Source organism: Micropterus salmoides, unplaced genomic scaffold (genome assembly GCF_014851395.1).
Source record: "Micropterus salmoides isolate LMB-PRFRI ecotype aquatic unplaced genomic scaffold, ASM1485139v1 Ms_hic_scaffold_15, whole genome shotgun sequence".
NCBI lineage: Eukaryota > Metazoa > Chordata > Actinopteri > Centrarchiformes > Centrarchidae > Micropterus > Micropterus salmoides.
The window spans coordinates 1,466,303-1,482,307 of NW_024040596.1; the positions used below are offsets into that span (position 1 = coordinate 1,466,303).

Sequence of the window (16,005 nt, forward strand, 5' to 3'; positions counted from 1 at the left end):
AACACCTCACTCTCAGCTCAGCTCCGTGTCTTCAGGGATGATAAAACCCACAAACTGTCCGACTCTTGAGCGTACATATACTTAAAGGAAATAATAATCCCCTAAGTTACCGATCCTGAGTCCTCTGAGTATCACAAGTTGAGCATGACCCGGCCCTTATAGAAACCTCAGGAAGGCCCTTATAGAAACCTCAGGAAGAGTAAAATGAGAATAAGCAGCCCCGTAAGTGTGGGAGGTAAAACCCTCTCGCTGGCTGACTGCTGAACCTAACAGGCAGCGTTCAGGGAAGGTAAAACCACCACCTTTCTGACTCTCCGGACCCTGGCAGACTGCGTTCAGGGATTTAAAACCTAGTTGAACCTGACAAGCAGCAGTCACAGAAGGTCAAACCTACAATATGTCCTTATTGACAATGTTGGACCTGACAGGTGGTGTTGAAGGCGGAGGGTAAAGTCCACAGTCTGACTCTGCGGGACGTCAAGCTGGATGAAGCCGGACAAGTCAAACTCACCGCCAAAGACTTCCAGACCGAGGCCAACCTCATCGTCAAAGGTAAGACAACATCTACTGCTGAGTCTACTGGATTTGTTTAGATCAGGCTTTAAAGAGCAGCTTAACACCCTCTGAATATCTTCATTTTGCTGACATCCGGTGGTCTAATGTCTCACCTTGCGGCAGGTGATGTACAAGCGTACTCCAGGGTGTGACAGTACACTGTGACATCACTTTTGGGTGTGGTCACAGGTGCAACAGAGCACACATCTGACCGGAGGTGAAACACTTTCAACCAGAGCTGAACAGTTTTCAGCCTGGTCTCAAGTTACTCTTTAAACAGAAAATATCCAATGGAAGTTCTGCATTGGGCTTTTCAAAAAGATTTGCAGTGAACAAAGAAGCGTTAATGTTGGCGGCTGGCCACTGCAGGCTTTTTATTGACAGAGCTGATGGAGGATCAGATGAAAGCAAACTGTTGACTTTGAATGTTTCGAAGCTGCTCTGGTTTAGCAGCAAGCTGAACAACTGTCCTTTGCGTTTCGTGTGCGTTCAGAGCCTCCGGTGGAGTTCACGAAGCCTCTGGAGGACCAGACGGTGGAGGAGGAAGCCACCGCCACGCTCGAGTGTGAAGTTTCCAGAGAGAAAGCAGAGGTACGATGGTTCAGGGACGGACAGGAGATCAGAAAGACCAAGAAGTACGAGATGATCGTCGACGGCCACAAGAGAGCGCTGGTCATCCACGACTGCACTCTGGACGACTCGAAGACGTATGCCTGCGACGCTAAAGACTTTAAAACATCCTGCTTCCTCAACGTTGAACGTGAGTACAGCAGCAAGTTTATAGAGGCCCCCATCAAAGCTAAAGGACCCTCTATTGGGCCTCTCGCATAACAGCTAACACACTCACCATAGAAGCTAACGTACCCTTTATGAGACTGAAAAACGGAGATAAAAGTTAGAGACTTCTTTGAGTCCAGGAACCCCTTCATCAAGATTTTAAGGGACCCTGATAAAAGAACCCCCTTTAAAAGTTAAAGAACCATTTGTAGAGATGAGGAACCCTCTGTAAGAGTAAATGGATCTCTAAAAAAGCAAAAGACTTAGGAGTTTAGGGACTAAGAGGAATCCCTCATCACAGTGACTAGTAAGAATTTTCCTTTTTAGGGTTTAAGCCCCACCTCCATCCCTTAAAACCCCCAATTAGAGTTATGGGCCCCCTCAAAATCGATTAAAAATCCCTCAGTTTTAAAGAACTTTGAATTAAAGAACCCACATAAAAGCCAAGAGACATTTTTAAGAATAAAGAAAGTTGTTAAAGAATCACTTCTTTTAGAGAAGCAGCCTTCTGTAGTTGGAGTTAAGGGACCTAATGATGTAGCACTCAAGACCCACCTTAAGACCACTTTTTGATGGTCTCAGTCATTGAGCACTCAGGATTTTATTTCAAGACCATAACTTTGGGAATATCAATAAATTACTTTTGGATTGTCTGATTTATTTAACATCCAAACTTTGATTGGATGTAAAACGTGTTGCTTCAAATGTGACCAGTAACCCTCATTAAACATGTGTTGTTCCCGTTAACGACTGCCCCCCCTCCCCGCTATGGTCAGCATGGAAAAGTGTTGAGTAAAGATGCTTCCGTTGATTTCAGCTCTTAGTGTTTGTTTGTGGGTGTTTTAATGGGAATGTGGATCTTTCAGATCAATCTGAGACGTACCTCTGATCTCGTTCCACATTTTACTGTCTGTCATGAAATGTGGGAAACTGGTCTTGGTCTTGATTTGGACTCAGCCCCTAAAAGTCTTGTTCATGTCTCAGTCTCGATAAACTCTGGTCTTGTTTTTGACTTGGACTACAACACTAAAGGGACCGTTAAAAAACAAATCCCTCATAAGAGGGAACCCTTTGTAAGAATGAATAAAGTTAAAGAAGACTTTAGGCAGAGATCCCCTGATTAGAGTTTAGAAATCCTTCGTTAGATGTAAAGGAACGGTCAATAAGATAAGGAGCCCTCATTTGAAGAGATCAAACGGACTTCATAAACCTACTCACAAGAGTCACAGTACGGGGGACGTCTCTCTGATTAATGAATCACCTCGTTAACCCGTCGTTCTGTGTTTCAACAGCTCCACATATCGAGTTCAAGAAGCCGCTCCATGATGTCGAGGTCAAAGAGAAGGAATCCGCCAGGTTTGAGTGTGAAGTCTCCAGAGAGAACGTCAAAGTGAGCTCCCCGTCTGCTTGTTTTGATTAACCACCGGTTATCTTTCAGTTCCTGACCTCCCTGACATCTCCCTCTGTCTCACAGGTCCGCTGGTTTAAGGATGGAAGTGAAATCAGAAAGGGGAAGAAGTACGAAATTATCGCTCAAGGCCGACAGCACATCCTCATCATCCACAAGTCTGTGTTTGACGATGAGGCCGAATACGAATGTGAGGCGAAGACTGCCAAATCCTCCGGCATGCTCACTGTCGTCGGTAAGAACAAACAATCTAACACCGCCGCTCTTCATACCTGTGTTGAGGATACGACACCTGAATTTAGTTTGGGAAAGAAATGAAATACATGCATTTGAGATTGTATTACAAGTTTCAAACAGACGGGACCTAACATGATGCTTATTCATTATAAATTGTACTTTTATTTCAACAATTTATTTAAATTAAGTAAGATTGAACTCGTTAAAGTGTCCCCGGTACGTCTAAATGTGTGCATCCCCTGTCACTGAGGTCGTGGGGTTCTGTTGAGATGTGGCGTTTCTTCACCGCTGCGTTTGTTCCTCTCGCTGCAGAGGAGGAGGCGAGGTTCACCAAGAACCTGTCCAACGTGGAGGGAACGGAGACGGACAGCGTGAAGCTGATCTGCGAGGTCTCCAAACCCAGCGCTGATGTTACCTGGTACAAAGGAGACCAAGAGCTGCCGGAGGGCGGCCGCTACGAGCACATCGTGGACGGGAGGAGGAGGATCCTCCTCATACAGGACCTGAAGTTGGCCGACACCGGAGAGTACAACTGCAGGCTGAGTCCCAGCATCAAAACCTCCGGAAATCTCAAGATTAATGGTAAGAAGTTTTCTGAATGTGCTGCAGGGGCTCTGAACTCTTCTAATAATAACCTAATAGTACCTTTAAAGGTCCAGTGTGTAATGTTTCTCAGGATTTATCAACAGAAATGCAATATAAGATCCAAAACTCTGTTTTCAGTGGTGTATTAAGACCTTTCATTATAAACCATTATGTTTTTATTACCTTAGAATGAGACATTTATATCTACATAACCGCGGCACCCCCTTCTATGGACATCGCCACGTTGCATCGTCATGTTTCTACTGAAAACGGAAAACAGCGCTACAGAGCGCGTTTCATCACTACGTTCTTCTTGTTCTACTTCTGGTAGAATTCAGGCAGCGCAGACACTCATCACTATGTTGAATATGTACGTTAGAAGAAGAAGAAGCAATAATATACAGCAGGGGTCTGCAAATAAGTTTTGTATAAGAGCAAGATTTTCAACCATTAGATGGTGGATGAGACTATAAAGTATAATATTAGGACTCACACCTCAAGGGTTGAGGGTTCGATCCCACTTTGGGACAACTTTTCTTTCTCTTCATCAAATGGATTCTGTAGCGAATGTTTCTCAGATCACAACATGCGCTGCACTGTTTGTGTTTCGGTGTTTGATCCTCATCCATCAACCTACGGACGCTTTTTCATTTCCCCACTGTCTCCAGGCAGAGGACATCAGAGTTTTTCAAAGTAAAAGCTCAGTTCAACTCCAATACTGTATTACAGTAAACAAGCTTCTCGTGGTTTTATTTTGTAGGGAAAACCACTAAAGAGGAAGTGATTATGTTAAATTATTATGAGTAACTGTTGCTGCCATGACTGAGATCTGTTTCAGCATCACTATCAAAGTATTTAATTTTGCTGCTATCAAAGCACCATAATCTGGCAGCAGGCCAGATATTATTGCTGGCGAGCAGTTTTGGCGAGGGTCCATAATCACAGAGAGAATTAACGTGTTTCCCTCGTCAGTGTTTGTATAAACTTTATCTAATGTGTGGTTTATGAAGGACTGTGGTGCAGAAACAGTGACAGTGTTTTACACTCAGGTAAAGTCACAGTAACATCTGCTTTTACTGAATAATTAAGTAAATATAATTTCTTAATAAATCTACCTAAAGAAACCTCATTTCCTGACTGGCCACTCTCTGCTGTCTCAGAAGAGACACCTTTTGAGCTGTGTCAGCCACCGTAGCTGTCCTGCGCTCTCGGAGTCGACAAACTGAAACACTGAAAAAGAGAAAACTGAGAAAACGGAGTGCATCATCACTGGCAGCAGCGGCCGGAGTTTGTTTCTACAAGTGACACGTTACTGTTCTGCTCTAGCTGATCATTTTTAACGCACTGCGAAGCCCCTTAGTGTCATTTTTAAACAGTGTAGTATATAAATAACAGCACAGTCAGAGTAAAGAGGTGGTCGGTGCAGGACAGGTGGACTTTCACCCAGGAGACCGGTGTTTTTGTGGCGGCTGTTAGTCTGTAAATAGTTTCAGTTTTGTTTTGGATAAATTGTGGAACAATCCTTCGGTGAAGCCCTGATCGGCCGTGACAGTGTTTCACACTCTTGGCTCACATTTCCACAGTAACATCTGGTTTTACTGAATAATTCAGTAAATATAATTTCTTAATAAATCTACCTAAAGAAACCTCATTTCCTGACTTGCAACTCTCTGCTGTCCCAGAAGAGACACCTTTTGTGCTGTGTCAGCCACCGTAGCTGTCCTACGCTCTTTGAAAGGTTAGGGGGCAGTGGTAGACTGGACAGATGGTTGTAATTCACAACCCTCACCACTAGATGCCACTAAATCTTACACTGAACCTTTAAGAAACAAAGTACAACCAAAAATACAGTAACAACAAATGCAATAAAAAGCTCAGAAAGATGTAATAAAAACACTTTACAATAAGGTAAGTCTAGAATAATATGCTTCTAAAGAGCCCTGATCGGTCCTGGGGAGTCTCGCTGTGAGTTTCTGAACCAGCTGAAGTTTGGATACGTTGTACAGACAGGAATAAAGAATAACTGCATTTGGTGCCTCCTGTGTTTCAGAACTGGCTGCTGAGTTCATCTCCAGGCCTCACAGCCAGGAGGTGGTTGAGGGCGAGAAGGCGGAGTTCACCTGCTCCGTCTCCAAGGACACCTACGACGTCAAATGGCTGAAGGACGACAAGGAGCTGGAGGCGGGAGACAAATACCAAATGGTGAGCGACGGCAAGAGACGAACTCTGGTCATCAAGAACTGCGAGCTCAAAGACGAGGGCGGATACGTGGTGATGATCGGACCGACCAGAGCCAGCGCTGACCTCACTGTGCTCGGTAAGCCCCACCCACTTATTTTATATAAAGCGATAGAAGAAGAAAACATTACATTAAAGGAAGTGAAACCCTGATTTAAACCTGCGTCTCTGATGCTTTTTATTCTGCAGAGAAACTGAAGATCATCACGCCGCTGAAGGACATGGAGGCCCAAGAAGGTCAGGAGATCGTCCTGAACTGCGAGGTGAACACAGAGGGAGCGAAGGCCAAGTGGCTGAAGAACGACGACACGGTGTTTGAGAGCAGCAAGCACGTGATGGTCCAGAGAGACAACGTCTTCTCCCTGAGGATCAGAGACGCCACGAAGGGAGACGAAGCCAACTACAGCATAAACCTGACCAATCAGAGAGGGGAGCAGGCCAAGAGCGCCTGCAACCTCACCGTCAAAGGTCAGTGGTTCACGGCATGTTTGGGTCCACAGCATCAGAGTTCATGTACAAGAAGGATCTCAGTTAGTGTTTGCTGAAAACAGAACCAGGCCTCTATTAGAGACCGGCGGGCTCTGGCGCCACTTTATTCCCCAGTAGTTTTATTCCTTAGCACCGTCTAATATCAAGATTTCCTGAGCTTTCTCCCTTTTTTAAAAGTGACCACATTATTAAATGTCAAAGTTTTAGGTACAGTAAATCTGTAGTATCAGGTGTCGAACCGTGTCCAGGATCTAAAGTTGGCATCGAATGCTTCTTAGCTTTCTTACATTCTTAGGTTAAATGGTTCTTCAACAATTGTTTAATCAGGCAAAGTTCTTTATTCAATTCTGCTGCATCGAATGCTTTATCAGATTTTGTTGAATGAATAAGAAGGGTTAAAGTCAGTTTTGACAGTCACTCATTTTGTCACACGGCATCGTAACATTAATCAGTGTCAGTGTTAGGCAGCTGACTAATTTTACTAACTGCAGTCCTTTGATGAGACCTTTAAAGAGATCAGATTTACAGAAGGAGGACATCAAAACGCCGTAAAGACTGAAACACAACAAGAATTCTCAAGAGAGAGCACAAACCATGCAGAGCAACAGGAAACAGCCAAACATCGGTACAATAATACAGAAACAACAACAAACACTGTTTCGGTTAGGAGAGCCATGAAAGCAACAACATGCAACCTTCTCTTGGTACACGGAGACACGCAGAGCAGCAATAACCAGTGTACAGGGGTAAAAAACAGCCATCATGACGTTGATAAAAACGTTAAAAGATGCAGTTAGTAAATGGTTATCTGACACACACAAGCCGCAGAGTGACAAGACAGCACTTTAGAAATATATAAGCTGGGAATAAAATAGTAGATATTCCAAACATGCAAAGCTGGCTGCCTGGCAACTGGCAAAGGACGTGGAGCAGCAGGTTAAATAATGACAATTATACAATTATAATAAAACTAACACATGTATGATGTAGATTAAAAATGTTCACAGATTGAGACCTTGAGACTCTGTATGAAGCTGTGATAGGTGTACGGTTTCTTATACCAGCCCTTTAAATGACTTTATATTCATTAGAGCAGGTGTTGTGGTGTTCAGCAGGTGTTGTGGTGTTCAGCAGGTGTTGTGGTGTTCAGCAGGTGTTGTGGTGTTCAGCAGGTGTTGTGGTGTTCAGCAGGTGTTGTGGTGTTCAGCAGGTGTTGTGGTGTTCAGCAGGTGTTGTGGTGTTCAGCAGGTGTTGTGGTGTTCAGCAGGTGTTGTGGTGTTCAGCAGGTGTTGTGGTGAGCATGGGTGTCATGTAAAACTGTGCCAGACTGCAGGTCTGAACACGGTGAGTTGAACGTGTGTCTGTCGTGATGCTTTGTGTTGTTCAGAGGAGAGTCTGAGGATTGTGGTTCCTCTGGAGGACATCGACACTCAGGAGAAGAAGACCATCAGCTTCTCCTGTAAGGTCAACCGGCCCAACGCCACTCTGAAGTGGATGAAGGCCGGCGTCGAGATCGCCTTCAACAAACGCATCGTCTACAAAGTGGACAAAGACAAGCACACGCTGACCATCAAAGACTGCACACTGGCGGACGAGGGCGAGTACACCGCCGTGGCCGGAGACAACAAGTCCACCGCAGAGCTGGTCATCAGCGAGGCGCCCACGGACTTCTCCATGCACCTGAAGGACCAGACCATCACCGAGTTCGAGGACGCAGAGTTCACGTGCAAGCTGACCAAAGAGAAGGCCGACGCAAAGTGGTACAGAAACGGACGTGAGATCAGAGAAGGGCCGAGGTACAACTGTTAGTTTAAATCGTCCACTCAAGGTCAAGTCACTGACTCAGCTCAGGTATTCTTTTATTAACTTGCTGTTTATTTCCACAGATATACAATTAAAAAAGATGGAAAGATGTGCACCTTGTGTATCAAGGAGTGCAGACCTGACGATGAGTGTGAATACGCCTGTGGAGTGGACGAGAAGAGATCCAGAGCCAGGCTCTTCGTGGAAGGTGAGGTCTTCAGAAGTAATTTCCTTCTCTGGTTCCTGTTCAGGATCTGACTGAATCCCTTTCTGTCCTGCAGAGACCCCGGTGGAGATAGTCAGACCTCCTCAGGACGTGTTTGAGCCTCCGGGCTCAGATGTCGTGTTCGAGGTGGAGCTCAACAAGGACAGAGTGGAGGTGAAGTGGCTGAGGAACAACATGACGGTCGTCCAGGGAGACAAGTACCAGATGATGAGCGAGGGCAAAGTCCACAGACTGCAGGTCTGTGAGATCAGACCTCGGGACCAGGGCGAGTACAGGATCATCGTCAAGGACAAAGACGCCAGAGCCAAGCTGGAGCTGGCAGGTAAGAGCTCGGCATAAAACTCAGTCAGTCAGTAAACAGATGGAAGCTTCAGCATTTTATCAGTCAGGTGATTTTAGTGAGGACCTGAGCAAAACCGTAAATATTAAATAAATTCAGACAGGGTGACAGCCTGATGGAGATCATGTCCCCCCCTCCCCCTACAGCTGTCCCTCAGATTAAGACCACAGACCAGAGCTACGTCACAGACGCCAGGAAGCCCATCGTCATGGCCGTCCCCTACAGCGCCTACCCACAGGCCGAGGCCGACTGGCTGTACAACAACTTGAGCCTGCCGAAAGACAACATCTACACGTCCGCTGACCGCACGGAGTACCGGCTGAAGGACCCCCTGAAGTCTGACGAGGGCCGCTACAAGATCATCATCAAGAACAAACACGGAGCGGGAGAAGCCTTCATCACCCTGGACGTCATCGGTGAGTTCTCTGGACATGAAGCGAGAACCGTTTACTGAATCTCCGCATAAGGAGAGACCCGAGCAGGTTAGCTATCGGGTTTCTGCAGGGAGAGGTCAAGTTAAGATTAAGTAGTGCTGGCCAACGATTAAAACTTTTAATCGCGATTAATCGCATTTTTATGCGCAAAATTGAATGATGAATTCTAAATTAGTGTATACAAGTGTACAAGTCACGGTGGATAAGTTAAACCAGCAGGGTTCAGACATTGGTTTCGGTTGTTTGAGTTGTTTGACAAGCTGCATCATTAACAAGCAAGCGGCTCACCTGCTGCTGTGACAACAGGTCGCAGGTGGAAAAATACTTTTCCATTTATTTATAATAAAGAAACCAAACAAAGTAGATGTCAGGCTTCACACAGATTTGGTATTTGTTTCTCTACATGTGACGGGGACTAAGTTCGAAACCAGTCTCCACCACTTTGAAACTCTTCTCTGGAGACGGTCAAATTTTTGTTTTTATTCTGGTAAAAAACAAAAACCAGAGTTACATGGTGAATTTCTTATCCTCTACTCCCATCTAGAGGCCACTTTAGTGTACTAATGAACTTACTTTTATCAATCATTCATCTTTTTGTTTTATCTAATTTAACTGTGTTTAACTATAAATCTTTGTAACAACATGGTTTTTATATTTTTTGAATCCTAACATTCACCATTAGAACCACAAAAAAGTCAAATCTTGTTTTTTTTAAAAAGACATGTATAATTTGACACCATTAAAACTTAAACAAATAACATTATATTTTTTAAAAAGGTTACCATGTTTTTCCTGTCACACAATCATTTTAAATCAACCATGGTGGTCAAAAGACCCTTCTGCTATCCAGTTTATCATTATTCTTCCATGTTGCTGCTTATAATAGTTGTCTTTGGTTAGAGCACAAATCATTGTGAAATGATTCAACCTGTGGGACACACTTTAAAACTTACATACTCACATCTGTAAAATACTCAATAAAATGCTTTCAGAAGAATACACAACACATGAAAAGCTGACAGTAAATGTAACCATCCTTGTGTTTTGATTTTTTTCCTAGATGTCCCTGGACCCGTGAAGAACCTGCAGGTGGTCGACACCGCCGATGGCGAGGTCAGCCTGGCGTGGGAGGAGCCTGAGAGCGATGGCGGCAGCAAGGTCATCGGCTACGTGGTGGAGAGACGTGACGTGAAGCGTAAGACCTGGACGCTGGCCACCGACCACGCCGAGAGTCCCGAGTACACGGTGACCGGCCTCCACAAGGACTCCATGTACCTGTTCAGAGTCTGCGCCCGAAACAGGGTCGGCAGCGGACCCAACGTAGAGACCGACAAACCTGTACAGGCCAAGAACAAGTTTGGTGAGCTTCAAATCTGGCTTTTGTTTTTCTGCCGCAGCTTCGTTTTCATTGTTGTTTTCAAGGTAAACTGTTGGATCGACACCTGAACACCAGAACGTTTCTCTCTTCCGTTTATCTTTTCCAGATGTTCCTGATGCTCCTCTGAACGTCATCGTGGGAAACGTCACCAAGTTCGGCTGCACCGTCTCCTGGGAGCCTCCCGAGTCGGACGGAGGCTCTCCCATCACCTCTTACATCATCGAGCTGCGCGACAGGACGTCGGTGAAGTGGTCGCCCGTCCACATAACCAAAAAAGACGAGCTCAGCGCCGTCATTAACGACGTCATTGAGAACAAAGAGTACATCTTCAGAGTCAAGGCTCAGAACAAAGCCGGTGTCGGCAAGCCCAGCGCCGCCTCGCAGCCCGTCAAGATCATGGATCCCATCGGTGAGTTCGGCTGATAGACAGAAAGTTCATAATCGCACTTACAAGCTGACACAATGTGCCAGTAACATAAATCCACCATGGTCTCAGTCTCAGTCTAACGTTTGCATTTTTTGGTGTCCGGCCCCTGCAGAGCGTCCCAGTCCCCCTCTGAACCTGGTCTGGCAGGACCAGAACAAGAACTCGGTGCAGCTCGCCTGGGAAACTCCTCTGAAGAACGGAGGCAGCATGATTACCGGGTACATCATCCAACGCTGCGAAGACGGCACCGACAAGTGGCTCCGCTGCAACGCCCGCCTCTGCCCCGACCTCTTCTACAAGGTACAGTCCAAATGTTTTCTGTCAGATATGTCATGGGTTGATTGAAAGGTAGGTGGCGTGGCCGAGCGGTCTAAGGCGCTGGATCAAGGCTCCAGTGTCTTTGGTTTGGGTTCAAATCCCACTGCAGTCAGTGTTAATGTGGCATCTATTTTTCTTGGGCGGCAGTAGCTCAGTCTGTGGGGGCTTGGGAACCAGAGCGTCGACCAGTTCAAGCCCAGCATGGACCACCGTCGAAGGTGCACAATGGCTGCCCACTGCTCCTAGTTAGGATGTGCATTGTACTGTGGCAAGAAAAAGTTGGTTATTAATAGAAACACAACAACAACATTTCAGGTTAAAGAAGCATTTCAGAGTACATCCAACACAGTGTATGTTGAGGTTTAAAAGCTCCCCCAGCAAATTTCGATGTAACTGCTCAAGGAGTTTATCCCATAATGAAATTTGACTTCAGTAAAAGCCCTCAAGAGAAAAAGGTGTGTGTGATGGCAGACGGGCTCGTTGACATTAATATTTGGGTGTTCAGCAGAGCTTTTCCTGTGAAGCAGCTGCAGGCAGATTGTTGCTAGAGAATAAAATGTTTTTCCTCCCTGCAACCATCATCTGATTCATTCTCAAAAAATTTACTCTGACTTTTTTCTTCAGGTGTCTGGTCTGAAATATGGAACCAAGTACAACTATAAAGTATGTGCTGAAAACGCAGCCGGAGTCTCCGACCCGTCGAACATCATTGGACCGCTGCTGGCCGACGACCCACACGGTGAGACGTTGTTTTACCATCACTGACGCTTTCATGTTCTGTAGTAGTTGTGACAGTTTAGAGGAGTTATATTACACTGTTCTGAAGCGCAGCAGCATGTTAGTTATTACCAAACAGCAAAGCCTTCCAAAGGAAATGATGTTCCTGTTAAAAGAAGAAGTACCTGCAGTAGTCCTGGACCTGCTTATAAATCTCTACAGAGTCCTCATCGTAAAGTAAAAACCTTTAACTGTCTAACAGGCAGGGTGAAAGAAAGTGCTCTCAAATGTGTGTTCAACGTATGCCTCTCTCTCCTCTCTCCAGTGGGTCCGACCTTTGACCTGAGCGCTTTCAAAGACGGCCTGGAGGTGATCGTCCCTCAGCCTCTCACCATCAGAGTCCCCATCAGCGGGTACCCGACCCCCGTCGCCAAGTGGACCTTCGGAGAGAAGGAGTTGACCGCCGCCGATGAACGTGTCACCTTGACGACCAAGTCGATGTTCACAGAGCTGATCGTCACGCCAAGCGTCCGCCCGGACAAAGGCTCCTACACCCTGCAGCTGGAAAACGACGTCACATCCGTCTCTGGAGAGGTCGAAGTCAACGTCATCGGTACGCCGTGAAGTGTGATTAGCAACACACAAATGAAAGAACCTTTTCTGGTTCCAAACTGCTTCTATTTTTTGTTCAAATTTCTGCGTCATTGTATTTCTGTTCGTGTCCTCCAGCGGCGCCCAGCGCTCCGAAGGATTTCAAGGTCCTGGAGGTGACCCGGCAGCACGTCCACCTGAGCTGGGAGGCTCCGGAGCACGACGGAGGAAGCCCCCTGACCGGCTACCAGGTGGAGAAACGGGACGTGTCCCGTAAGACCTGGGTCAAGGTACGCTGACAGAGTGGCACACCCTGCTGGATAATGTTCTCTCGTCTAGAGGATCATTCTTTTTTTTTTGTAAATTAAACCACAAATGCAGCAAACAAGCAGCCTTCAAGATCAGTTTGGGGACAGTAATTATGGTAATGACCACATCTCTTGAACTTACAATATCTGAAGTTTGTTTCAACAGCTTTAGGATAAGAATATTTTGTATTAAAAAGACTTAATTAATTTCCTACATTTCATCAAATAAGTAAATAAAACAGTAAAAGTGTGTTAAAAAATAATAATAGTAATGAAAAATATATAAAATATAAAAATAAAGTAAAAATAAAAATATACATGTAAGTTAGTGTGTTGTGAATTAAATTCATATGGGTCATCAAATAAATAAAATAAATAAATAAAACAGTATGTGTGTGTATTATTACACAAAAAAACAACTAAAAATCTGCATCAAATAACAAATAAAGAACAGTTACTAAAATAATAATTTAAAAAAAAAAACAAATTTTCAGTCTAGTCTGAGTTTTCACTGGTTGTTGTCTTATTTCACTTAATAATTACTCATGATGCAAATAAAATACACCCAAACCAGTCATGTGAAGGAGCTGATATTTTCTGACCTGACACCTGGTGATAAACTCAAACCCTCTCTCTCTTAGGTGATCACAGGTATCCAGGATCAGGAGTTCACGGTCAGCGACGTGGTTGAAGGGAAGGAGTATCTGTTCAGAGTCACCGCCTGCAACAAGTGTGGACCAGGAGAGCCGGCCTACATCGACGAGCCCGTCAACGTCTCCTCTCCTGCCAGTGAGTCAGAACAGGGATTCAGATTAATGAAACTTAAAGGAAAAACAATGTAACGTGAAGCTCTTAAAAGTGCTAAAGAGTCTTAATAGTGTATCATAGGATACAGGGTTAGTTGGAGATTGTGTCAACACTTCATTCCCACAGTGTTTTTTACATACACATATTCCGGCAATGAAACAATATTGACGGATTTGGTGTTAGTCAGGTTCTTAGGTTACTAATGGACCATTTTCTAGACCCCTCACCCAAATATTGTTCAGTCAAATCTCAGCAGCAGTAACGAGTCAACGTAGGTGTGTCAGTGTTGGTTTTTCTGCTCATGTTGAAGGTGTATATGTGGAGCTGTAGTCCTCTCCAAAACAATAAGGAACGTTCTAACCCCTCTGTCTCGTTTCCCTGCAGCCCCCCCCGACCCTCCGGAGAACCTGAGGTGGAGAGACAAGTCAGCCAGCGGCATCTTCCTGACCTGGGAGCCGCCGAAGTACGATGGCGGCACCGGTATCCGAGGCTACAATGTGGAGCGCTGCCAGAGAGGAACCGACAAATGGGAGCCCTGCGGGGACATGGTGCCCGAGCTTAAGTGCCAGGTAACCGGTCTGACCGAGGGCCAGTGGTACGCCTACAGAGTCCGAGCCCTGAACAGACTCGGAGCCAGCCGGCCCTGCAAGGCCACCGACGAGATCCAGGCCGTTGATCCTAAAGGTACAGACAACGTCCTCCTGTCCTAAAATGACTTTTTCACCTTGCTCTAATCCTCTGGTGTACAGAGGGTAACGACAGAGAGGAGGATGAGCCATGATTATTTAGACTGAGTGTAAATGAAGAGCTGAATTATTGATTACCAGATAATGGTCTTGTAGTGATCAGTTTAATATGTGCCTTCGTTCACCCTTTCAGTTTCTGATAAAGTTAATAGTTCCACTTATTATCCTCTAAATTGCAAACTTCTGAGCGACCCCTCATCTTTATTGTCCATGCAGAGCCTCCAGAGATCCAACTGGATGCCAAGCTGCTGGCCGGTCTGACAGCCAAGGCTGGCAGCAAGATCGAACTCCCCGCCGAGGTGACAGGTAAGCCCGAGCCACGGGTCAAATGGACCAAGGCCGACCTGGTCCTCAAACCAGATGACAGGGTGTCTATCGACACCAAGCCGGGACACTCCACCGTCACCATCGCCAAGACCACGAGAGATGACACCTCCACCTACATCATAGAGGCCACCAACAGCAGCGGCCGCGCCACTGCCACCGTCGACGTCAACATCCTCGGTAAGACCAGTTGACAACAGAGGGAAAGAAAGGTTTTCATAATGACTGTGTTAGTTTGTTGTTAATGTCAAATACTCTTTCCTCACACAGATAAGCCCGGCCCTCCGGCTGCCTTCGACATCTCTGAGATCACCAATGAGTCCTGCTTCCTGGCCTGGAACCCTCCGCGTGACGATGGCGGCTCCAAAGTCACCAACTACATCGTTGAGCGCCGGGCTGCCGACAGTGAGATCTGGCACCGGCTGTCCTCCACCGTTAAACAGACCACGTACAAAGCTGTGGGCCTGGTCAAGTTCAAGGAGTACATCTTCAGAGCCTTTGCTGAGAACCAGTTTGGTGTCGGCCCACCGGCTGATCACCCATCCATCATCGCCAGATACCCCTTCGGTAGGTCACCTGACCAAAGGACTGAGGTTCATCACATGTCTTTGTATTCTCAAAGGAGGAGTTTGACTCGTTGGCTGATGTTTTGTCTTTTTGAGAGTCGGATGTGAAGATTGGTACCGCTCGACCGTCTGTACAGTAAATATGAAGCTACAACAAGCAGCCAGCTAACTTTAGCATAGAGACGGTAAGCAGCAGGAAACAGTTCTCCTGGCTCTGTCCAAAGAAAGCTAAGCTAAGCGTATTTCCCAAAATGTCAAACTGTTTGGGTCCAGCTGTTGTCTGTTCAGTCTGTTTCTTTATTGGTTCTATCTCAGGTCCAGGTGGGTAGGCGCTGTAAGGATTTTTGGATCAGGAAACGTCCTGGTGTAAAATGTCGATCTCCTTAGTTGGGACTGACGTAATCCATCTTGTCTTGCCCTCAGACACTCCTGGAGCTCCTTACAAGCTGGAGCCTTCAGATATCGCCAAGGACTCTGTGACTCTGAACTGGTACGAGCCTGAAGAGGACGGAGGAAGCCCCATCACTGGATACTGGGTGGAGAGATATGAACCTGACCACGACAGATGGATGAGATGCAACAAGCTGCCCATCAAGGACACCAACTACAGGTGAGTCTAACTGCTGTACTGTCTTTATTGTTTTTATTTAAGCTTTATTCAAACAGCTCAGGTCTCATTGAGATTAAACATCTCTTTTTCAAGGAAGACCAAGAGTTTTACACTGTGCTGC

The 16,005-nt window shown here is 45.8% G+C and overlaps 1 protein-coding gene across 4 annotated transcripts in view; it reads left to right on the top strand.

Moving 5' to 3' along the window:
• The window catches only part of ttn.2 (titin, tandem duplicate 2), a 231,626-nt gene that overhangs the window by 130,737 nt on the left and 84,884 nt on the right, over nucleotides 1-16,005 (top strand). For all 4 annotated transcript variants that reach the window (XM_038719985.1, XM_038719986.1, XM_038719987.1 and 1 more), the window contains 22 exons: nucleotides 429-552; nucleotides 1,049-1,315; nucleotides 2,625-2,722; nucleotides 2,807-2,975; nucleotides 3,290-3,559; nucleotides 5,613-5,879; nucleotides 5,990-6,268; nucleotides 7,677-8,085; nucleotides 8,176-8,300; nucleotides 8,374-8,640; nucleotides 8,805-9,074; nucleotides 10,153-10,452; nucleotides 10,577-10,879; nucleotides 11,010-11,197; nucleotides 11,840-11,954; nucleotides 12,258-12,545; nucleotides 12,662-12,813; nucleotides 13,473-13,620; nucleotides 14,023-14,322; nucleotides 14,601-14,888; nucleotides 14,979-15,275; nucleotides 15,698-15,884. In XM_038719985.1, the coding sequence (XP_038575913.1) occupies nucleotides 429-552; nucleotides 1,049-1,315; nucleotides 2,625-2,722; nucleotides 2,807-2,975; nucleotides 3,290-3,559; nucleotides 5,613-5,879; nucleotides 5,990-6,268; nucleotides 7,677-8,085; nucleotides 8,176-8,300; nucleotides 8,374-8,640; nucleotides 8,805-9,074; nucleotides 10,153-10,452; nucleotides 10,577-10,879; nucleotides 11,010-11,197; nucleotides 11,840-11,954; nucleotides 12,258-12,545; nucleotides 12,662-12,813; nucleotides 13,473-13,620; nucleotides 14,023-14,322; nucleotides 14,601-14,888; nucleotides 14,979-15,275; nucleotides 15,698-15,884 (5,111 nt within the window). The remainder of the gene's footprint in view (nucleotides 1-428; nucleotides 553-1,048; nucleotides 1,316-2,624; nucleotides 2,723-2,806; nucleotides 2,976-3,289; nucleotides 3,560-5,612; nucleotides 5,880-5,989; nucleotides 6,269-7,676; nucleotides 8,086-8,175; nucleotides 8,301-8,373; nucleotides 8,641-8,804; nucleotides 9,075-10,152; nucleotides 10,453-10,576; nucleotides 10,880-11,009; nucleotides 11,198-11,839; nucleotides 11,955-12,257; nucleotides 12,546-12,661; nucleotides 12,814-13,472; nucleotides 13,621-14,022; nucleotides 14,323-14,600; nucleotides 14,889-14,978; nucleotides 15,276-15,697; nucleotides 15,885-16,005) is intronic.